Source organism: Embiotoca jacksoni, unplaced genomic scaffold, assembly GCF_022577435.1.
Source record: "Embiotoca jacksoni isolate LCO1_2020_lvr unplaced genomic scaffold, fEmbJac1.0.p SCAF_6, whole genome shotgun sequence".
Classification (NCBI taxonomy): domain Eukaryota; kingdom Metazoa; phylum Chordata; class Actinopteri; family Embiotocidae; genus Embiotoca; species Embiotoca jacksoni.
In genome coordinates this window covers 11,595,009-11,618,647 of record NW_027185414.1, presented here as the reverse complement: position 1 = coordinate 11,618,647, position 23,639 = coordinate 11,595,009, and the positions used below count along the sequence as shown (strand labels likewise).

The following is a 23,639-nucleotide window of genomic DNA, read 5'->3' as shown; positions in this document are numbered from 1 at the left end:
GGTAACTGGATTACATAGAATATGAAATATAAATTACAGCCTCAGTATAACAACATTATATTATATTATGACATAATTATATAGTAACATAATACATATGGTAATCTAATGAGTGATATACTTTATACATATAAATGAGGTAATTAGGTGATATTGCGGCGAGGTTGTTAGTGGATGAAAACAGGACCACAAAGGCTGGCTGGTTGGCTGGCTGAGTCACAACTGACTGCTGATCTACAAGCAATTATCCCTTTCCAATTTTCTGACTATAATTCTCAGGTAAAAGATCTATCAGCTAATTAGGCACCGCTTCCAGTCAAAGGCACATTATTGCAGACAGCAGGTAGAAACAGGGACCAAGTAGATCGATTGGACAGACGGACGCACAGAATGACAACTGCCAGTTGACTTATCTAGTATAAAAGAAAAAAGAAAAATTCATCCAAAGCCACCTTATTAAGACTTCAGACGCAAGTAGAAAGTAGACGAAACAAAATGAATTGGTATAAAGGAAGTGAGAGGAGAAGGGAGTGGACGGAGCAGGAGACAGAAGGAGATGAAAAAAGGTAAATAGTCAGGAGAGGGAGGGAGTAACTGGGAGGGAGATTGAGGGCGAAGAGCGAGCGAGCGAGAGGAAGGAACAGAAAAGGACAACAGCTAAAAAGGATGAGGCAGTGAGAGAAAGATCCAGAGAAAGGAGAGGAGCCGGGGAGAACATTATATCAGATCTGAGTGGAGGAAGTCATTTAGTTAAATTTAGCCATCATTTAGAAAGCTCTTTATGTCCCCTAAACAACTCCACACCAGCAGGCTACTGGATGCCACAAAATGCCTGCTGCAATCAAGAGAGAGAGGAGAGGAGAGGAGAGGAGAGGAGAGGAGAGGAGAGGAGAGGAGAGGAGAGGAGAGGAGCAGGCTGGTTATGTGACACCTCTCTGTGTTCTCTGTGTTAGTCAGTGCAGTGACGTCAGCTTTTTAACAGCACTGGTGTCAAATCTGGCCTCCCTCCTGTTTCTAGCACCAGGAAGATAGCCTCAGAGATTCTTAGAAAGTAAATGTGCATTTCTCATGTATATTTAGGGAGACATTTATCTCTTTTATGCCGCACTGTGAAATTCATGCATTCTTGCAGAGAATGGACGCACGATCAGGATCACCTGTCCAACGTAATGCCACCTTTGTGAAGCTTTGAATGGTTCATTTTGCACTGGATGCGTGCCACTCTCTGCACTCCCACTTTCAGAGGAAAACGCATATCAGAACAACAAACTGGAAGTGATGGCATTGCTTTTTAAAGAGCAGCTTAGAGTGAGTTTGGTAATGGAAGACATTTCCTCTGTGTTTCTCACTCAGTTGTGCAGAGAGCAGTGTAGCTACAGAGGTTATGATATGCAGTTCTACATCATCAGGACTAAATGTTGCAAATGAACAGAACCTTGGGAAATATTACAAATCAAAAAAAAAAATCATAAAGGCCTCTGCAGACATCTAAAAGAGGCAAGTGTCTCCACACAGCACTAAACACAAACAAAATAGCCATAGGAAGTGCATTAACTTTCTAACCATTCAGTTTAAACTGCATATGGAGGTGCATCAAGTTCATGATTAAATATTAATTCTAATACAGGGGAAACTGTCAACTTTACAGCTCTTAATGGCCACCATCAAGTACATTAAAGTCTAATGTACAAACCTAATGAAAAGCAATCTTAGTTCTTCCATAAACATGCTTTTTTTTTTTCCTGAACTTATTTCCTTCACAGGCATACGGGAACCATAAACAATATACTCGTTGCAGTGTTAGCTTGCTTGTGTGTCTGTGCTACCAGATTTTGTGCACGTCACACCCCTGGCACTTCTGCCAACCAGAACAAGATTCAATAATTCCTCAACATGTTTTAAAATTAATGATGTAAACTAATGATGTAACAACACAATCACAAATCTGATTTCTTTGCTTCTGTTGATCCAGAGTCACGGTAGCTCTTTCTACATGTTTGTTCTGATGAAGAACACTCACTCGAAAAAAGAAACTGGTAACACTTTACGGTAAACGTACATTAATTATCATGAATTTCTGCATGACTTCATGCATTAATACCTCATCAATCATCAGGAAGTAATACGAGTTCACAGTTTTTTTTTTATTCATGATCTTGTGCATGAACAACACATTAGTTAAAGCCTCAACTAAGGTGATCAATGATTATGATTTATGAAGCATGATCAAGATGAATTCTTTGCAAAAAATGTTGGGCCAATTTATGGGTCTGTCCATTTACCTGCGGGTTACTATGAATAAGACACGAACATAATAATTCAGACATCATAATAATGGAAAAACAATTGTTCTCACAGGAATTGTTCTTGCATGTTCTGCAGTTTTTCCCAGAATGGACAGTAGAGATCAAATGTTCACCACTTCACGTAGGGACCACAAACACAATCAACTCATCAGTAACTCCTGCTTAGTTAATGATGAGTTGAAATGTGCTCTGTGCTGCAGACTTTGGCTCAGTGCTCCAAACCTTTTTGCAAAGAATTAATCATGACCATGCTTAATAAATCATAATAACTGATGATGTACTCACCTCAGTTAATGCTTTAATTAATGTGTTGTTCATTGATGAGATCATGAGCAAAACACTTCAAACTCAAGTTACTTCCTAATGATTTCATGAGGTATTCATGCATGAATTCTCGATAATTCATTCACCCTTAAGTAAAGGGTTCATTTTTTTTGTTAATTCTGCAGTCATCACTGATAATCCTGGCAAGTTCCTGTAGACACTTCCATGCGCAGTAGCTTCATATCACGCGCTGATCTTATCCACTCCTTTCCACGGGTGGTAAGATGAAGGACGTTATACTGTACACGCTTCTCCTCTTCATCAGGGGATGAAAATGTCAGCTGACTTTCATCTCACGTTTTTACGTTATTCTACTGTTCTCATTATTAAGCTGTGTGTATTGATATCTTATCATCTTCCTAATTTAAACTCTGTCTGGATGTGATATCCTGTTCCTGTATGGGTGTCGGTGCATCCTGGGAACATAACTGTGCTTTAAGCTGCTTTGGCACAAGCAGTATGCAGTGCCACACTGCTGCAGCTAAAGCTAAGTCTTAGAGAGATAATGGCTTATTGTCTGCTTCTCCTCAACCATCAACAGATTAGAGGCATGTAGACATGCAGGCTCTCCCTCTCCCTTTCTCTTTATTGCTCTCGTTTTCCTCCCGTTTTCTTTCCTCTCCTTCCACTCCTGTTATCTCGTTTTTTTTTATTTTCTGGAAGCCGACTCACACTCTCCATCCTCTTACACCCACCCCACACCCCATATCATTTTTGAACATGTTCTCTCTCTATTTTCAGACATCTTCTTTCTCTTCAGTGCCAGAAACACAAGAAAACTGCTGCGTCAGCCCAGCCCTCCCCCCCCACCCCCCACCCACCCTCCACCACACACTCACCCCACCTCACCCCTTCCCTCCCTGTGTCTCTCGTTCTTGGTACCGACCAGAAAGTTTAATACCAACAGTGGCTGACGTGGCCATCTGACATTTAGACAAATGATCTACGGTAGGAAATAAGAGACGGGAAAATGAGAGAAGAAAAGCACACGGAACAATAGTGCGGGCAAAAATCCAGGAAGAAGTACTGAGAGAGAGAAGAAATTGACGGGGATATTGCAGAGAAGCAAGAGAGCGGCACAGGAAGAGGATGAAATGGAATGAGGAAATAAAAGGTTGGTGAAGAGAGGAGGAGGAAATGCGGGAAAGTAGAAGTGGAGAATGAAGAGATGGAAAGAGAAGAAGTAGAGAGAGGGCAGATGAGGCTGTAACAGGAGAGTTATTTCAGTGGTCATATAGACATCTCAATGAAAATGCCAACAACCTAATCAAAGGACTCGAAAGGGCAGAGAGAGAGCAAGAGAACGAGACAGAATGAAAACGTGAAGAGGAGAGAGGTGGAGGGAGGAAGGGTAGAGAGGGAGAGAAGGGACGTGGAGGAAGAGAGGAAAACATTGAGGGAATAGGTGGAAAATAGATGAAGAAAAGTAGGGAAGCAATGAAAGCGAGGAGAGAGGGGAGACAAAAGGAAGAACATTAAATGTGAGTGAGTGGCATGGAGAGAAAGAAGAAGCAGGGGAATGATACATAAAGCAAAAGCAAAAACAAAAAGAAGAATCGGAGTCATGGATGAAAAGAGGGGAAAATACATTGGGCGGGGAAGAGAAAGGGCAGAGGCATGACAGAAGAGATGAGATAAGGGATGAGTGGACAGTGAAGGAGAGGAAACGGGGTGGGAGAGAGAGAGAGAGAGAGAGAGGGAGGAGAAAATCGCCTGCTTCTTGACATTCAAGAAGCATTACTTGAAACTCCTCGTAGAAGCAGCTTATTGTCTAATGTGCTGAAGATGTGCTGAAGGGACTTGATATCGTCTTTGCTGGAAAAATATGGCAGAATTAGAACAAATTTGAGTAAAGAACGTTGCTTAAAAGGCCTATGACTCGTCTGAAAAACTCAGGCTGATACATGTAACAAAGCAACCAGGATTTAATCATTACCCATTGCCCTGCATTGTTTTTACTCCTCTTCCTCTTTGAGTGTCCCACTTCTCTGGATTCCAACATGGTGGAGGGATTTCCTGCTCAGGCTTCCTTACACTGTGCCGTGGGAGGGCGTGTTTGCCTGACTTAAGAGTGGCAAACAGTCAGATGGGCAGACAGACAGACAGAAAAGCGGTGTTATTTAGCCATCATTTGTCAGACAGAAGTAAACGATTGCTTTTGTTCAGATTTAATGGCCTGTAAAGGACACTGCAACGTCAGTTTTCATACAGGTGTGTGTGTGTGTTTGAGTATAAAAGAGGGAGTGAAAAAAGTGTGTGTGTGTGTGTGTGTGTGTGTGTGTGTGTGTGTGTGTGTGTGTGTGTGTGTGTGTGTGTGTGTGGTGTGTGTGTGTGTGTGTTGTTGTTACAGTTGGAGTCTTGTACAACCTTTCCTTTGTGATTTCCTTATCACACTGCTTAAGGCCTTCCTTCCCTCCTCCTTATTTCCCCTCTTCTTTTCCCACCATTTCCTCCTCTTCTCCTTTGCCCCCCCTCCCTGCTTTCCTGACTCACTCACCCTTTCCCACTCATCTCCATTTCTCTCCATCTCTCGGCCTCTCCTCTCCAGCTGATGGGGCGATATTGCTCAGTTTACACTTTCAGATGTCAGCATGGCATGATTACCTCAGAGCTTCCGTTTTTAAGCCATTTTTCTTTTCTTAATCTGAATTGATGAATTGTTTCAAATGTTTCCATTGCAATATGTTGCTTAATTCAGTTTAATACAATTCGGGCTGATTTTATTTAGTTTGATTTGATTCCAATTGATTTCAGTGGATAAAATCCTGCTATTTCCCTCAAGGATGGCACAAGGAAGCGTTGGCAATAAAGCAAATTGTGGCCTTTAATGGAAACAAATAAAACCTAAATTTAACAAGAAACAATTTAACAACCATTATTATTAGCAACCTTTTTTGTAGTTTAAACACACAAGAGGCCCTGCCTTCTCTCCCTCTCTGCCCATGGCTCACTCTCTACTGTGCTGCCCGCCGTTACAAAGGAACCTTGTAAAATCCTTCAACAAATCAGCAATTGCCTCAGTCAGTCACGTAGCCAGCCTGTAACACAACCAATCAGCCAGCAAGTCAGTCAATCAATTTAACAACCAGTCCATCATTTAGTCAGTAAATCATACAGACAGTCAAGTCAGGCTGCCTGCTGGCCAGTTTCTCGCCTTCTCCCTCCCCTCTTCCTCACCCCCTATCCTCCCTGCAGGGCTGTATTGCAGTGGCACATTCTAGCATGGGACCTTTTTTTTTTTAGCAGTAACCCTATGATGTTGGGTTTCTTCAAGCCAACATCTATTAACACGCTCCCTGTTTCTTCTCTTTCTCGCTCCGGATCTATTTTTCAGCCTCCCTTCCGCTGTCTCCTCCGTCTGGCTCGCTTTGTGCACCGCGGGACCGTGTTTTGCTGCGTCCTTACGACGCAGGTTCAACACTGCTAGCGACCATTACCAATCATTAAAAATGAATAGAATAAGAACGATGCTACTGGAGCAACGATAGCCTGTGGCTAATGCATTTATACTCAAACACACACACACACGCACGCTCAGTTGAAAATGCATAAATACAAGTTCACACACAAAAATGCAGGTTAGTAATGCGAGCACACATTAAAATGTTCCAAATACCATGTGCACAATGTGAACAGGAACAAACACACACACACACACACACACACACACAGGGCTCCAACGGTAAACATCACCACTGACAGCCACATATTTTATGTTTGTACGCTGTGCCATGCCTGTGCTTATTTGCACACACAGACTTCCAGACTTTATGGAAATGCACAGTTTAAATTCCTTCACATGGACACACTCATGTAAGCAAGTACAGCCTCTAATGCAAGCTTGAGTACACAAGCAAAACATTAATACACATACATAAACAAATTCACATTTACTTTCAACTCGCAGCACTACATTAATATGACACACAGCTTGTACAGCACTCGCATGGTTGCACTCAGAAAAACTGTGTACACACACGACAAAGAGACACAGTGGCACTCACACTTTTCGCTTACGCATGGACATTTACACACAAAAGGGCACTCAAGCACAAAGTAATCCCATTTAATGCACCCCTAACACACACAGTTCGAACCCTAACCCTAAGCCTTTTTCTCTTGAAGGCTGGCGCACACACACACACACACACACACACACACACACACACACACACACACACACACACACACACACACACACACACACACACACACACACAGACCCTTTAATCTTTAAAACAATTCATCATCGGCAGACTTTTCAACTTCTTACTGATACAATGGGGAAGCAACACTCAAATAGTTTGCAGAGCGGTGAACCTGGTAATGTGATTGACAGCTGCATTAAAACACTGGACTGCTCAGTAGACAAGTGGAGGAAACATAATTTGACTAAAAACACGAGGAAATAATAAAGAGATGGGAGGTGGTTGTGAGTAGGAGAGGAGCACAGACACACAGAGACACTAATAAACAATCTGAACCCTTTGCCAACCTGGAGAGTAATTATTACTGTGGCTCTATGTATTTCCCTCTGTGTGTGTCTCACTGTCTCGCTCTCTCCCTAAAATCACATTAATGGATGAAAGTAGCTTCTGCTGCTGCTGACTCGTCGCTTTGAAATGGAAATGTAACTCATTGGCTTCATATGTAGAATGCACACGACACACACACACACACACACACACACACACACACACACACACACACGTACATTGCGCGCACACACACACGTACATTACACAACACACACACACACCAACCCAACACACACACACACACACACACACACACACACACACACACGTACATTGCGCGCACACACACACCCACCAACCCCCCAACACACACACAACAATGTTTCTCACACACACACGCTGCCCTTAAACCGTGGAACTAAGTGAGAGAAAAACTGGAATAACACTAATATAACATTAACAGGCACATTAGCCTGCCTGATGTTAGCCCGCTAGCCAGCTATTAGCCCACAGCTTATAGAAAATGTCATGCTAACAGAGAGGCAAAGCGGAAATAATAAGAGAACAGACACGTTAGCCTCTATAGTCAGTGGGCGGCAGCACCAGACCAGCTCAGGTTTAAAGCTGCAGGGTGCTGCAGCAGATGGACACTATCAGTCAATATCCACCCTGCTTAAGTGTCCTCGAGCAAAACACTACACGCCCACCAGCTTCTATCAGCTGACGCCGCACTGTCATCAAAAAGTAATTTTCCCTACCTGGATCTGTAATTACCATATTACTTTTATCTGGGTTATTTAAGCTTGCTAGCCCTGGGATACGCTACTGTAAGGAATAGTTTTACATTTAGACCAATGAAGGCACCACATTAAAAAAAAAAATTTTTTTTTAAAAACCTCACCATCCTCATTCATTTCAACGAGACCGACGCCGAGGCCACCGCAGCATCTTCAAACCCTAAAAGCACGCAGGCAGCCGGACCGAGCGACACCTGTCCGTCTCGGTGACGAGAAACTCAAGCGGCAGCGTGAACTTGGGAGATCTGAGCGCGGCGCCACCGGACGTCGACGGCCACAAGCGGCAACAGACACAGCAGAATGGATTATGAGCGTCAAATCGAACAGATCAACATCTGTAACCCGTAAGCGCAAAAACGGACCATGTTTTTTAGAGCCCCACTTAAATTGCCTCAACGTCGACTTTCAGGGCAGCGGCTGTGATTTGAAACCGTGTGTGTAGGAGATGGCAGCAGTCAATACAACGCTTTGGAATTTGAGAACGGGAGAAAAAAAAAGCGAGATGAATGCGTCTGCGTAACAGTTTAGTTTGTTCAGAGGCTTAGAAGCTCAGAGGGAGCGAGTGATGCTTGCCGCCTTAGATTTAAATAAAAAATCAAAAAAAAAATTTAAAAAAAAAAGACGAGAACGCGGTGCTCCACATTGAAGAAGTCAGCGTGGAGCACCGCTGCTTGATTTGCTGCTACCAGAATGCATTGCACGGCCGTTAACATAGAAAACGAACGGAAATCGGTGGAAATTATGTACTTTACTGGAACTGGTAAAAAAAAAAAAAAATGTACCATAGCTGTTGATGTTCTGAATAATCTGTCAAATTAAATTTGGATATTGGTTTTCATGGATGTCTTGTCGTCACACCAACCGATCTTTCATTATGAACTCCAGTTGAGAGGTTCATTTCATGCTTATTTTTAGAGCTGGCTGGCTGAGTAATCCTGTGTTATGAAATAACCCTCAGCTCCCACCACAGCGAGGCGTCTGCACCACAAGGTACGGGAAAAACAGCAACAAACTGCTGTGCCAAAAGTGGCGGCATTAAAAAGCTCGATAGCAGCCAAATGAAAAGTTTGAACCCGTGGTTTAAAATTAGAAGTCTGTATAGCCTGCGACTGCGCATAGCTCATCAGGCATTTGCAGTTTTAAAGAAATGTGTTTAAATGCTGGTTGCATGCAGGCAATACACACTTAAAAGAAAAAAAAGATGAACACAGTGGTCTCTGCTGGGTTTGAAAGGTTCAGAAAAAGCATTAACGCGGTGGTTCAGACAAACAGCCCGAAAACTAAATTCGACTCGGCGTTTACCCAAATCGGTGGTAAAAAAACAAAAAAAACACAACTGGGCTGCATCGCCACTTTTATGACGCTCATAATTTCAAGCTCTCTCATGCTATTTCATGTGATACACACATCTTTCATTTCCCTTTTTTTCATGTTGTCCTTTCACATTTCCAAAGACAGATAGATGTAGGATTCTGCTGTGTGTGATGCAGTATTTACTGCGAGCATTATATATTTGAGTCCGGTCATTAATATCAACAGATTTTAGGGCCCTGTTTGTCCGTGTCTTGAGGTCAGTTTGGTGGATTCCCCTGCGATACGCAGGTATAAATTCAGGATGGACAGGGTTATGATGTCATTACTTAATGCCAGACATTACCAGCCGAGCAGCACAAGATGGAAAAGTCATTCCTGATTAATTGCGTCTGCTGGGGAATACATTTCCATTTTCTCCTTCACGTCGTCTCCCCCTGCGTAGCAGTGCCTCAGCCTCCTCTCTGTCCCTTTAACACACTTGTTCTGATCTCTGTCTCTATCTCTGTCTCTCTGTGTCTTCACACATATTCTCCTTTTCCTCTCTCGGTCTCTCGCTCGCTGCCCTCTTCCCCCTGCATTAGCAAACGGTATGTAGGCCACGGCTCTTTTAAAAGTTCTGTCATTTGAACACTATAAAGATAGATTACTCGCTCATTTTGCTCGAGCTAGCATGAACAGCTAAAAAAGACTTTTCCTTCCCAGCATCACAAGCATAACGACCCACGTATACTTAGCATGAACCGTGTGTGTGTTCTCTGATAGTTAATGACAACAACAGCAGCACCCCTTCCCTTCATTTGTTCCACCAGCATATTCGTATATATAATTACAGGTCTAAACTTGAGGATGAAAAACAAATGGTTAATTGCTTCCAGTGTTATCTCTCTAAAGCTCTCACTGTCTTTCCCTCTTGCACACAGTCACACACCTCCTCTTTGCACTCCATTGAACTGTGTACTCTGCGGTAGTTAACTGTAGTGAAGTGTGTGTGTGTGTGTGTGTGTGTGTGTGTGTTCTCTGGTCTCACTGGACATCTAGAAGGACCCTCAAGTACCTGAAAATGATCAGTACTCAATGAGATGTTTCGCTCTTTCTGCAGCAGGTGCGCACACAAAGAGTCTCCTTTGCTCTTCCTCGAGCACAGATTGTTGGAAATGTAGGGCGTCATCGATGTGACTGACTGGAATAAATTACAATACTGGACACTTGAAAACATAAAACAAAGTTTCTCTTTTTCTGCACCTGTGAGTACGAGTGTTAATGTGTCTTTTAGTTAGTCTCTTCCACAAAGGGGTAAAAGTGCTGCCAGGCTTCTTATTCACAGAGAAGTATTAGAGACGCACGCACATCGAGGGCGTGCTGTTCCCTGTGTGTTCTCTCCATGCAAAGATCTGAGCGGCAGGCTGAGACCTTCAGAAAAAATATTGTAGATGATTATGAATAACACCAGGGATTTAAAAAGAAGAAACCATTTCACTAGAAATACAATCATCTACAAGTGGCCTCGAGTACAAATGAGTGAGGGTCATCCCCAAGAATTGAATGAGTCTTACATATTAACAAAAATATGTTGTATATATATATATATATATATATATGAGGATTCACAGTCAATAAGGGAGAAAGAAAATAATAATAATAAAAAACCCAAATGGCAGTCACACAGAAACCCAAACAACCCTTCATGTGTTACCGATACGCATATATACAGCACCCTGTGCCCTTTCTAAAATGTTGCACTTTTAAAAATGTTCAATATTTGTCTAGTTTTGCTTTGGGCAATCATTTTTTTCAAAGGCAGCAGTCTCCGTCATGAGTTTAAGCCACTCTGTAAACTCTGGCCGATGTGGGCTCTTTTAGTTGCGTAGAATAAGCCTCGCCGCTACAATGAAACCTGTTACTGTCAGTCCAAATTCTGCTTTAGTAATGCCGGGGGGAGAAGAGATTTATTCCCCAAATGACACAATCACAGGGATTCTAGTAGAGGCCCAAAGACAGCTTCTCAGGAGAAGAACCTGATACCAGCTGTGAGGCATGGTGGTGGAAATGTAATGGTTTGGGGTTTCTTCGCCGCCTCGGGGAGTGAGCAGCGTGTAGTCATAGTTTCAACTATGAATTTTGCATTATATCAAATACTGCACAAAGATAATGTGAGGTCATCTGTCCGATAGCGGAGGTTGAAACAAAAGTGGACCTTTCAACGGGATAATGAGCCGAAGCACTCTAACCAATGGCTCAAAACTAAGAAATGTAGGGCTGACTCAAGAATTTAAAAACCCACATTTGAATGCCCTTAAAATGTTGTAGACGGGATTTGGATCAGGCCGTGCATGCGAGAAAGCCCTCCAACATCTTGCAGCTGAGGGAATTTCGCATGGAAGAGTGTTGAAAAATGTCAGAGACTGGTGGACAGTTACGAAAAACGCCTGTAGGAAGTGATTTATGTTAAAGGAGGTAACACCAGCTTCTGAGGCCAAAAGTCTACTCACTTTTTCCACAAAACAATATTACATCTATTTCACATTTTTGTTGAATAAATAATTGTAAAAAAAAAAAACACAAATTTTCCTTACGGTATTGTTCAAGTATCATCTTTATCTACAGGCACAGTGAAAAGAAGTGGCAAACTCAAAAGTTTCAGTGGGATGTGCTCATTTTTTCCACATGATTGTATACCATCAACACAACAGCACAAACACAGAGACACTCACAAGCGTGCACATGTTTTGCATGTAGGCAGTGAACTGGACCGATGACAATCTGGTTATCCGCTGAGTGACAATATCAGTACAAATCAGAGCTTGTCAACTGATTTTCAAAATATATCCTTTAAATCTCTAAAGCTTTATGTTGTTTCCTCCATGTAAAAACTTTTCCAAGGTTAAATCTGAGGTAAAATCAGTGACTCTTTAAGTCCCTCTATTTAACATTGATAACTAGGACACAAACATTTAAAAGGCTTTATAACGCATGAAGGGGTTGCACATACAGGGGGCATTTTTAATTATTTAATAAAATACAGTATTTTATAACAATTACCACCTCCTCCTATAAAGACATATTTAACATAACTGTTTATGCATTAATACGTGAACATGTTTACAATTGCATTTTAATGTGTTGTAAACCATTTATCAAAAGTTTACATTTAAAACACAAAGGATAAATAACAAACACTTGGTCCATTTATTCACATGGCTTTCCATTGTACCTCGAGGCCTCGGTCATGACCTAACAGGTGGTCACATATGGAGGGAGATCATTACCCGAGAGGACACCTGAACAAAAGATGGCGGTGGGACATGAATGACAGCTTTGGGAACCGCTCGGTAAGTGGGCCTTGCTTTTAGAATATTTATCACAAATGTGTGTCCCCAAGGTCAAGAGGAAAAAAGCGTATGCAGAAGTCCTCTAAAATACTTTTTAATGACCGTCTGAAAAATACACTTACGTCTTTCTTTACACTTTATTCGGCTTCCTGCAGTTTTGCACAGTTCCTTGGCACCAGTTGCACCCTTCTTCTTGATGTCTAATTCCCTCCGTTTGGTGTACCTACAGTGAATTTGGATAGGGCAGATAGCTCTGTTTTAATTAGCTGCGTGTGTGTGTGTGTGTGTGTGTGTGTGTGTGTGTGTGTGTGTGTGTGTGTGTGTGTGTGTGTGTGTGTGTGTGTGTGTGTGTGTGTTTGTCTGAGATTGTGTGTTTCCAGTGTGTGATATTAGTATGCCAAGCAGGGGAACAGACAGCCAGTTCCAATATCTTGTTGTTTGGCATTGATTCAATGTCAGCTAATTGTCACTGTGTGCATGTACTTTCATTTGTGTGTGTCTCTCTGTGTGTGTGTGTGTGTGTGTGTGTGTGTGTGTGTGTGTGTGTGTGTGTGTGTGTGTGTGTGTGTGTGTGTGTGTGTGTGTGTGGGAGAGAGTGCGTGCATTGGGGTCTAAATGTCTGCATAAGGATAAAAACATTAAAATGCTTTGGGAAAAACAGGGACATTTAATCAGTCCTCACTTTGAAAAGGGAGTAGAAGTAAGTGACTGGAATGTCTTGTGTATCTGCGTGTGTGTCTTTTTGAGAGTGTGTTTATTCCTGTAAGTGTATAAGTGAGTGTGTGCACGAGTGATTAAACAAGTGCTTCATAGTCCCAGTGGGAGTCTAAAATGAAGTTCTCAGACATGTTATTCTCAGCAGTGTATGTTTGCGAGATGGTGCAAGTGTGTGCGTGCCTCAAATGTCTTTTGTACAATCCCCTGTAGAGTGTAGTTAACAATATATCAATTATATAAGCACTAGCTGGGTTTTATGGGAATTATCATCACAGTTGGACGTTTGGACGATTCTTGGCTGAAACAACTTGTTGATGAAAACGCTGAGTCAATGTTTTTTTTTCCTTTCCGTCTGAGCTTTTGGTAAAGAAACGCAGTATGGCAGGTAAATGTATGTAAAGATTGTGAACGCTGGAGTGTGAGAGACCACAAAAAGTATATGTTTTTATTATTACGCAGGCTTCCACCTTCTGGTGGTATAAAAGACATCCTGGTGAGTTAAAATGACTTTGATGTTTGGCAAAACTGTTAAAATGAAACATCTGCTCCTCCTCCTTATAATAATAATCATAATAATCATAATTAATATTATTATTACTCACTTGTGATAGTTGCAAATAATTACATAAATTAAAGGGTGAGATTCCCTAATAACACTGTAAAACATAGTTTGCAATTCTAGCTGACTTAATACTGAATTATGAATTAATTCATTCTGAAGTGATGAAAAATAACCACCAGCGTCATTCAAATGCTGTTTTATAAACTTCTTCTTCAGCTGGGTGCAATATTTGAGCTTCAGTTCATGTCTGAAAATACCTGACTTTTTATGACATTTTTATTTGACATTTCCAGACAATCAATAATTAGTTGTGTGTTGGAATTTAAAGTGCGACATCACATTTAAAAGGCTGAAAAGCATCTGGGGTTTGAGGTTTAACGAAAGAATTATTGCCACCCTCCGTCTGTCTTTCCAGATGTCGGTCTGCCCTTTAATTTTCTCTCACTTTGTCATCGTGTGCCTCTCCAGGAACGAAAAAGGCTTTATTGGCTCCCATTATCATAATAGTTAAATTAAATGTATCATACTATTTTTGCTTAAATTTGGCAGGATAATCTAATATAGAGTTCCTGCATACTACTTATGATAGTGAAACCTGAAAATTGAAGATTTGTCAGCTGATAAACATTAGAGGAAACACACAGACACACACACACGCACACACAGATTGGAGTTAAAGATAAATCATAGGTGATAAGAAGCAGTTGGTTCAATCATAAATAGCTTAAAAGCTCCACTATCATATTCATCTACATACACGATAGTCCTGCAATCACACTTTCACTCAAATCCCTTTATTTCTAGGGTGACATCCTGGATGTATGGTGGAGGAATACAGATAAAGACCCCACCGCCAAACACACACACACACACACACACACACACACACACACACACACACACACACACACATGCACACGCACACCATATAAATGCACAGTATGCAACATCCAGAGTGGATCAGTGTTTAGGGAAAAACGCAGAGACTATACTGAAACATCTACCGTTACTTGCCCACGTATGCGATTATCAAGAATTTCAACATGGCAGGAAAGCCTTTTCTTCATCAAACGGAGAGGAAGATCTGATGGCTGCATGTGTGTGTGTGAAAGAGAGGGGGAGTTTGGGAGAGAAATACAGAGGGACAGGCATTGAGAAAGAGGGGGAGGAGAGGTGCACACAGAGAAGCTATTGATAAACAGAGTAACAGTAACGCTCCCACTGAACAGGGAGAATCTTAACACTTCCTTCTCTTCCCAAGCTCCTCGGTCACAAACTCCCCACCTACACAGACCTGCTGGGTGGCTGACACACAGCATCAACCCCCTGTCCTGCCATCGGTCTCTCCACAGCCTTCGCAAAAACTGCCCCTCTGTGAATATGACTCCACAAAATCGTGTTTAAGTACCAGTATGGGATTTTCTCTCTGCATGCCCGCCACATGGGAATCTCTCTCGCAGCAACACACACAGAGTTAGTTTCCGAGCTGTGCCTCATGCTAATAAAGAATTGTAACCGTCTCACATGTGAAATCTAAGTGGCCCGAGATTCATTTTGAACTTGGCTGATTCGGTTTGATGAGAATAGCCTATCTGCACAGCATGAAGGCCCCATAAATGAGCATGCCTCCACTGTTCCCCAGATGTATTGCTGTGTCCAACTTGGCCACTGCTCTTCCTCTCACACGCACACACACACACACACACACACACACACACACACACACACACACACACACACACACTAACCCCTTGTGTGTATGACTGGCTCTATGTCCGTCTTTTACACTCTCTATCTCCCAAACACGCACGCAAAAAAAAAAAAAAAAAAAAAAAAGAGGACACACGCACGCAACCCCTAGACCTGCCAGCGTGTGCGCATACACATATAACTCTCTCACACACACCAACGCTGTCTGCAGCAACGAAACTGCACACATTACCTTTCTTTTGCTCACTCTCGCGCGCGCGCCCACACGCAAACAGCCCAAACTGCGAACACCGTGATCCCGGCCAACACGCGCGCACATGCCCGCCCGCATGCGGGTACAGACGCACGTCAACACGCAGACAAATTGAAAACCTCCAAAACTCACCCTCGGACGAGGAGAAATCCCCGATGAGCAGCCCCAGCAAGAGGAGAAGCGAGAGGTCGCGTCTCAGCCCTCTCGTTTTATTCACATTCAGCCTCCTCCTGACCAGCAGCATCTCCGGCGCTCCCAAATCCGTCATTTTGCTATTAAATAAATCCAAGCTGGCTTAATTTGAAAGCCCTCTCCCCACCTCGCCGCTCTGCTTGGCTGAAGGAAGCGGAGGGGGGTAAAAGAGGACGGCCGCCCCCCCTCCTCCTTTTTCTTTCGTTTTTACAAAAAAAAAAAAAAAAAAAAAAAAAAAAAGAAAAGACCCGAAGATCAATCACGAATATCCCACACACACATGTCCATGTTAACGTTTGGACAGGACAACCGGTGACGGTTTGACGGTCTGAGATCGGGCAACACGCCGCTGGTGTGAGCTGTCATAGCAGAGACCGGAGGACCGGAGGACCGGAGGAGAGAGAACAGAGAGAAGAAGAGATTCGGTGAAGGAGAGGAGAGAGATGGTCGGTAGGTCCGCACAACACGGCGAGCGAGCGACGACTGAGACAGGGGGAGGGAGAGAGGGAGAGAGAGAGAGGGAGGGAGGGAGGGAGGGAGGGAGAGGCAGACGCAAGGAGAAAGACAGAGGTTTGCCCGGGAAGTAAAAGAGGGAGAGGAAAAGTGGGAGACAGAGGAGAGAGGAAAGAGGGAGTGGAGAGAGGAGAAAGGCGGGAGGCAGGTGAGAGAGGGATGAAGGGATGAGAGCAAAGGGAGGGAAAAGTGAGGGATTTCCAAGGAGGGTGAGTGAGGAAAGAGGGCAAAGAACTGAGAAAGGAAGGAAAACTGTTGAAGAAGAGACAAGGGAAGAAAGATAGGTTTCAGGTAGACAGATGGAGGGAAGAAAAAGGAAAGACAGACATTTCACAGAAATGAAGGAAGGAAGGAAGCATGAGAGGGAAAAGGGGAGGAGAAAAAACTATGTCAGGGAATAAAGCTGGAGGGGAAAGTGATGGATGAAATAAAAGAAGCAGTAAGAAAAGAGGGATAGAAGAAGGAAAGAGGAGTAAAGAGTGAAGGAGGCACGAGGGAGTTGGGAAAGAGAGCAAATGGAAAGGAGGATAAAAAAAAAGAGTGACGGGGGAGAGAAGAAACGGATAAAAGAAGGATGGTGGGATTTAGTCTGGGGAGGGGTAAGGGCTTGGAGGGAAGGAGGCGAAAAGACAGATCACGTAAAAAAAAAAAAAAAAGGGAGGCGATCGGTATAAAGGAGGAGGGAGGAGTAAAATGCTAAATGAACTGTGAATGAATAGTGAGGAGAAAAGAAAGACTGAAGAAAAGAAGAGAAGAGAGAGATGAATAAGGGCAACAGACCCGGAGAGGGGGGGAAAGGCAGAAAAAAGGAACAACAACAAAAAAACAAAAAAAAGGAGGGATTGGGGAGGAGAGGAGAGGACAGAAAGAAGGAAGGAAAAGGAAGTGGAGGATTGAATAAAAAGTGTCCAAAGGGACTAAGAAGTACGTGTGGGCAGAGAAAGAAAGGCTCCCGAAAAAGAGAGGAAACAAAGGAAAAAGAAAGGAGATAGAGAGATGGAGGGAAGAAGGAGATGGAACAATGAGAGGCTGATGTTTAAAAAAGGAAAACTAAAAAGACAAGGGAAGAAAGGAAAGAACTCCATGGGGCGAGCAAGAGGGGTAATGCTGACGGCCAAAGTCTAACACACACACACACACACACACACACACACACACACACACACACACTGCGTATACTTTCAATCCCATTTTCAGACTATGATTTAAGAAGGTCACATGACATTAAGCACGAACAAAATCATCACTCTACCTCATGCCAATCAATCTTACGACCATATTACATCAATCTGATTCCTTCATCCGTGCGTGCGAATGCGAATGCACCCCAAATGGAGCCACGAGCCAGTTATTGATCCCCGGTCCCCGGTGGCATGTGCAGAGGATCACGCTAACAAGATTACAAGGCTACAAACACGACGCGGAGACTTAGCCTGCCGAGCCACAGAGACGACCAACAGCAAAGCAACAGTTCGAGGCAAATGCAAATTGCACACGTCACTCCAAATTTGTCCCGTTACAGTATTTCACAGCAGGTGTCACCCGATGCTTTCACACCATGAAAGAAAAGCCAGTGAGTGGGTGCCCCGAGTGTTTTCCTGAGGAAACTGACGTACCCCTTTGTGACGTCGCCTGTAGTTTCCCCAGAGATTTTTGAGGATTTTAAGATGAGGATTTACCACTTGTTGCCACCTTGGCAGCTTTGCAGCCAATCACCTTAAAACGTGCCTTTAACCTTAATATCTTTATAATGTAAAAGCATTTTTTTTTTTTTTTTTTTTTTGGTTGTTGTTGCTATTTTCAAATTGCCAACGCGCAACATTAACTAAATGTCCCGTACGCGACATTCATTTATATTTCAAGATGAGACTCCTTTTAGTGGATTATTTTTTATGGATTTAGGGATTCTTAAGAAGCATTTCGTAGTAATAGCTCATATTGCATGTTCAGACAACTGTCAGTAAAGCATGAGTCCCACAAGTGAATACAAGATAGCCTGGGGATCTACAGTAAGGAATATTTTTGGTGACAGATCTGTCAGTTATAAATTAGAATAATCAGCAAGCACTTGTGCTGGTAGCTGCTGCAATGTGGAAAAAAAAGCACTGAATTTGAACTAATCCTCATTTTGCTTTAGATCCCGAAACAACCCCCTCGGGTCCTCTGACCACATGTTACTGGATTTGTAGGCTACAGCAGCTTGTTTTGTTTTTCTTGAAATATTTTTCATAATAGATTTGTCGCTAATCTCTCGTCATGCTAATCCGCACAGGCAGCCCGTTTCCTTCTCGTACGGATAGTTAACCATCTTAACTTTGATATCACAACGTGTGTGTGTGTGTGTGTGTGTGTGTGTGTGTGTGTGTGTGTGTGTGTGTGTGTGTGTGTGTGTGTGTGTGTGTGTGTGTGTGCCACATGGACTCATACAGTACGTGTGTGCTCAGCTGTTGTGGTACATGCCTTTGTATGAGTGCTGTGTCAGTGAGTGAGCTATGTGCGTGTGTGTGTGTGTGTGTGTGTGTGTGTATGTGTGGGTTGAGCCATTTCACAGCATTACTGTGAGTCATCCATCAAGCTGGTAGCTCTCTGTGCATTGGGCTAGTTTAGTCATTTTATATATATTTATAAAAACATTTTTTACATCTACTGGTGGGAGGCTTCATCGCAGCATACGCTCCTAAAGAGACGTCCGTTTTCCACCCTGGCAAGAGGGTCGTTTGACACAACGCACACGGGCTGCTGCACTTAGGCAGACAGGCAGATACCGGGAGGCAACGAGACAGGCCTGAAAGACGGACAGACTGACTGACAGACTAAGGAGAGCATCAGCACCATGCACCATTCAGGACCATGGAGAGCTCCTTTTTATAGCTCAGTGTGGTAAGGCTGCCATCTACTGGCCAAATCTAGACTGCAGGAGAACGATGACCGAGAAACGAGGGGAAAAGAAAGAGTGTCAGAGGATAAGCTCCTGAAGTTTAACGATTCATGCATCAGTGATTATGAATCTGAACACAATCAAGTATGTGATGTGCATCCTACTTTTTGGCAAAAGGCATCACTGCCCGAGTTATCTTGAATGCTGCAGCTTTCAGATTGTTGTTGAGAATTTTTGTACGCATTCACATCCACGGCAGAAATCCCGAGCGCAGGCGGTCAGAAGCAGCTTAGGTTTATACCATAGTTTGGGACTGGGCTCCTACGTATGTATTACTCTGAAGAACACCTTAACACGTAAACGGGCTGTTTCATTGAATAAAAGCTGTAACCTTTCAGGGTGGTCAGTGCTCTCCACTATATGGTTTCAAAAGGTAATGCAGTTATGCTTAAGGTGCAGCAGAGCATAACTGTGGTATGACATTCACTGGATTTAGCTGGAGAGCTAACATTAGATCTGTACTGCTGTAGAGGTAGAGCAGATTCTAGCAACAAAAAAAAAGTCAGCAATCAAGAAAACCATGAACAGTTTCTCTATATACATAATTGCACTAAGACGTAATGAAATCATCCAGGGTGTTGTGTTTGTTTGTTTTACCTTATTGTGAATACAAAGGAGAAGAAAGGTGGGTGCTCTCCTTCGTCCCCTGTTGGAAGGAACTACTCACCTGTTGGTGAGTGAGGAGGAAAAAAGCATTTCAAATGGATGCCTGTACTGACATCAATTTAATATATATATATATATATATATATATATATATATTGTCTACCATTTTAAATGTATGCATCGCTGCTTTGTTTTTTTACTTCATTATGCAAAAACTACTACATCACAATCTAAACTGTATTATCCTTTAATGGTTCTTGAGAAGAAAAGAAAAAAAAAAACATTAGCTTTCTTTAATAATGGTGTTTGCAACTCTTTCGTATTTGGTGGGCCACTGTTTTTTTTTTTACTGTGTATTCATCTATTTTAAAGTACAAAACATTCTTGTTTTCCTTTGATTACACAAAGATTGCCAAAGCATATAAGATGCTAAAAGTAGCAACTTCACTCAGCCTTCAGAGGTAAATATGCACTCAGTATAATATTAAAAATAAGGAGGCTGCTCCTTCTAGTCATAGTAACATACTGTAAGTGGTTAATTACAGCCTGTAATATAAAGTGTTGACATGAATCACTGAATGGCAGTAGCACTGTTTTTACAATCATTTCCTTCAAAGTTCCCAGAGGCAATGACAGCTGCATTTTCCACTGGAGACCTCTGTTTTCTCCTCCTCAGTGGACAACAACAGTACTTGTTGTGTCTCCTACAGCTTCAGAGTTTAGCATGTTTTTTTGAGCTCAGACTACAGAGGGCCACAAGTTGAAATATCTCAACTTTTGGTAAAACAACACTCTGCTTCAAATGGTTCTTCAATAGTCTCTGAGCAACAGCAGGAGCCACAAACAGCACTTGCCCTGAAATCTGTTTAGACTTGCTGGAACATTCAGGGAAGACTCGAAGGGTAACTGATGATGAGTCAGTCAGTTTGTCACGCAATTTTTTTGCTTTTGTGTGGAAAGTGTCCCACGCATTAAAACATAATAACAGTCAGACTCAGAAAAGCCTCGTGTTTTAACAAAATGGTGTCGTGTATTGGGATCAAAATCAAGTATTGCAATTAGACATGAGCCTTCACGTCCACAATACACTCGGCGCTCAATTTCATTGTGTAAAAATAATGGAGGGAGCATTGAAAAGCACCTCTTGATCAAACAATAGAAGACGGCGCGAGGACAGTTCTTTCTGATTCTTCTGCCTTTACCCCCAAACAGCTCTTCAACAGCTCTTGTATCTATAGTCCCATGTATCAACCTTTTAACGACTCACAAGCCTTCAGATTACACCTATACCCTAAAATTAACTCCAATTTTCACCAATTCAGGGGCAGGGATGGGAAATTTATCAATTAAATGGATTAATCAGCATTTTGACCTCCTAATCCACCCATTTACACTTATGTCAATATGCTTAATAAGTTTATTCTTTCACAGCAGCAGTCTGCCGAATACTCTGGAGCTGCCTTACCTTGCCTTTAGCTTTACTATCAATCGATCGCTGCCATTTAGTGTGTGCTCGCAATATTTATGTTTGCACACAAACACACATGGTTGGTGTACTCCCTCATAGCAAGAAGCTAACAGTTTTAACCGCTGTAACTCAAAGAGGACAGCCAAAATAAGCCCAATAGTAGAGTTTGTTTCAACATTTTAAACAATTAGCATTGGAGCAGAAAACTGTACTGAAACTGAACACTGCTTGGAGCTTAAAAAAGCACAGTTACCATACAGTTAATTCAATTATTGACAGGTTTACTCATTTTCTTGGTTAACCCAAATGTATTCTATTTACAGACAATATGAAACAGAGAACTGCAGTGGAGAAGCTGGAACCAGTAAATATTGACATTGAGGCATGATGAATGACTAAAGCAATCATCCTTTTAAATAAATAACTGCAGACCTTATTTATGTGATAGCACATAATGGTGGTTGTCATGGTATCTTCATTTAGCTTGTCTCCCAGAAACCTTGGGAGTCAGACTGAAGAGTCATTACATTTCTAAATCAAAAGGAGCAAAAGGTTAGTTGTGTTGTTTTGGTCCGGTTACACTGTACAAACTGTGCGACCCAAATAACAAAAGCACTATTACAACATGTTGCCTGCATACCGGGTTCAAAAACCTTCTAGTTGTATTTAAATCAGCCAGAGAAGTAGTAGGTATACCTCAGTATGTCTTACAGTGTCAGGATCACTGAAGGAGAACCTTAATTCACTCAAATCGAATTCCCACAGGTTAAGAAAAGAAGCACGTTTTAATGAGTGCAGGTCCAAGGTGAGCCGCTATATTTATTCAACCTGACAGAAAAAGTTTTGAGACGTCTCCTTCGTATGAGAATGTCGAACTACTTTGCAGTGCTGGACCATACCCAAGTTGTCTCCGAGAGTCTTCCCAATCAAACACAAGGCCCTCTGTCTGGAGGTGAATTGTGCGATCTGTGGTGTGTATTCAGGCCTGTGTGTACGTGTGTGTCTAACTGTGAGCTAATAGAGAACACACCTGTTCTCCGAAGAGAGCTGAAAGTCAAACACGAAGCCTTTTAGAAAAGATGACAGGAGAGGGGAGAGAATCTAAAAGATGGGATGGTAACGAGACAAAAACACAAAGAGTCTGGAAAATAAAAAGACGGAGACAGAATTTGAGATAAGGATGAAATAGGATGTTACGCTAAGACGAGAGCAGAAGCTAAGCAAAGCTGAAGCAGGGAAAGAGAAAGTTGAATGAGACAAGGGAAGGTTCGGTTTGAGGAAGAAGAAAAGGTGGCAGAGGAACTGGGGAAGGAATTAAAAAGGAACGGCGAGGAGGACAAGAGGGAGGGGGGATAGGAGTGGAGAGGATGTGTGAGGAGGAAGAGAGCAGCAAAGATACCCCTGGTGATTCCAGCAAGTTCTCAACAAAAACATCAGGCTTCTTGATTAAAACTCCAGCTCCTGTCTGTTACTTTCTTTTCTTCTCTCCGGCAATAAAATGAGTCCTTAGTGACTTATCAACCTTGGAGACACCTGCTGATTTTAAATATGACATAAAATCCTAATTAGCTGGAGGAAGGAATTACTACACCGGTTTCGAAGTCCTGGTGCATATTTGGCCGTCTCTGTCAAATTATTGATGCCCTACAGGTTTAGTCTCCATAATTAATGTTATTAATTATTGGTTTGAAGGCTGTAATTATTACTGTCTTAGCTTTATCTAACTGAAAGTGATGGCTGGGCTTGATATCTAAATGTATCCAAGGCTGCTGACTAGATCAAATTTGTCATGCCAATCAATCACTGAAGTGACACACACTTACATTATGAGTTAAAATACTACATTCATGCAACATCAGCAGAAGGGGCAATTTTACACCACACAAGCACTCAAGCAGTGTTTGCAAAATTAACTATTTGTGTCGTGTTACATATATGGAGTAGTTTGGTAACAAGTGAAGCCACAAAAAACACATACTGGAAATAGCTCCTCTTAATTTTGATGAATTATTTGTATTAACTCGATTATTATACAGTGGTTGATTTTCAATCTCAGACCTGGAATTAGGACATGAACATGACGCATTTTTATAAGGTATTACGAGGAAGAAATACGTGAAAGGAATTGAATA

General features: G+C 42.3%; 1 protein-coding gene across 1 annotated transcript in view; it reads right to left on the bottom strand.

Moving 5' to 3' along the window:
• The window catches only part of csmd1a (CUB and Sushi multiple domains 1a), a 389,897-nt gene extending 373,451 nt beyond the window's left edge, over positions 1–16,446 (bottom strand). The window contains exon 1 of the mRNA XM_069173376.1: positions 15,923–16,446. Within this exon, the coding sequence (XP_069029477.1) occupies positions 15,923–16,058 (136 nt within the window). The 5' untranslated portion in view covers positions 16,059–16,446. The remainder of the gene's footprint in view (positions 1–15,922) is intronic.
• Positions 16,447–23,639: the final 7,193 nt, after the last annotated feature.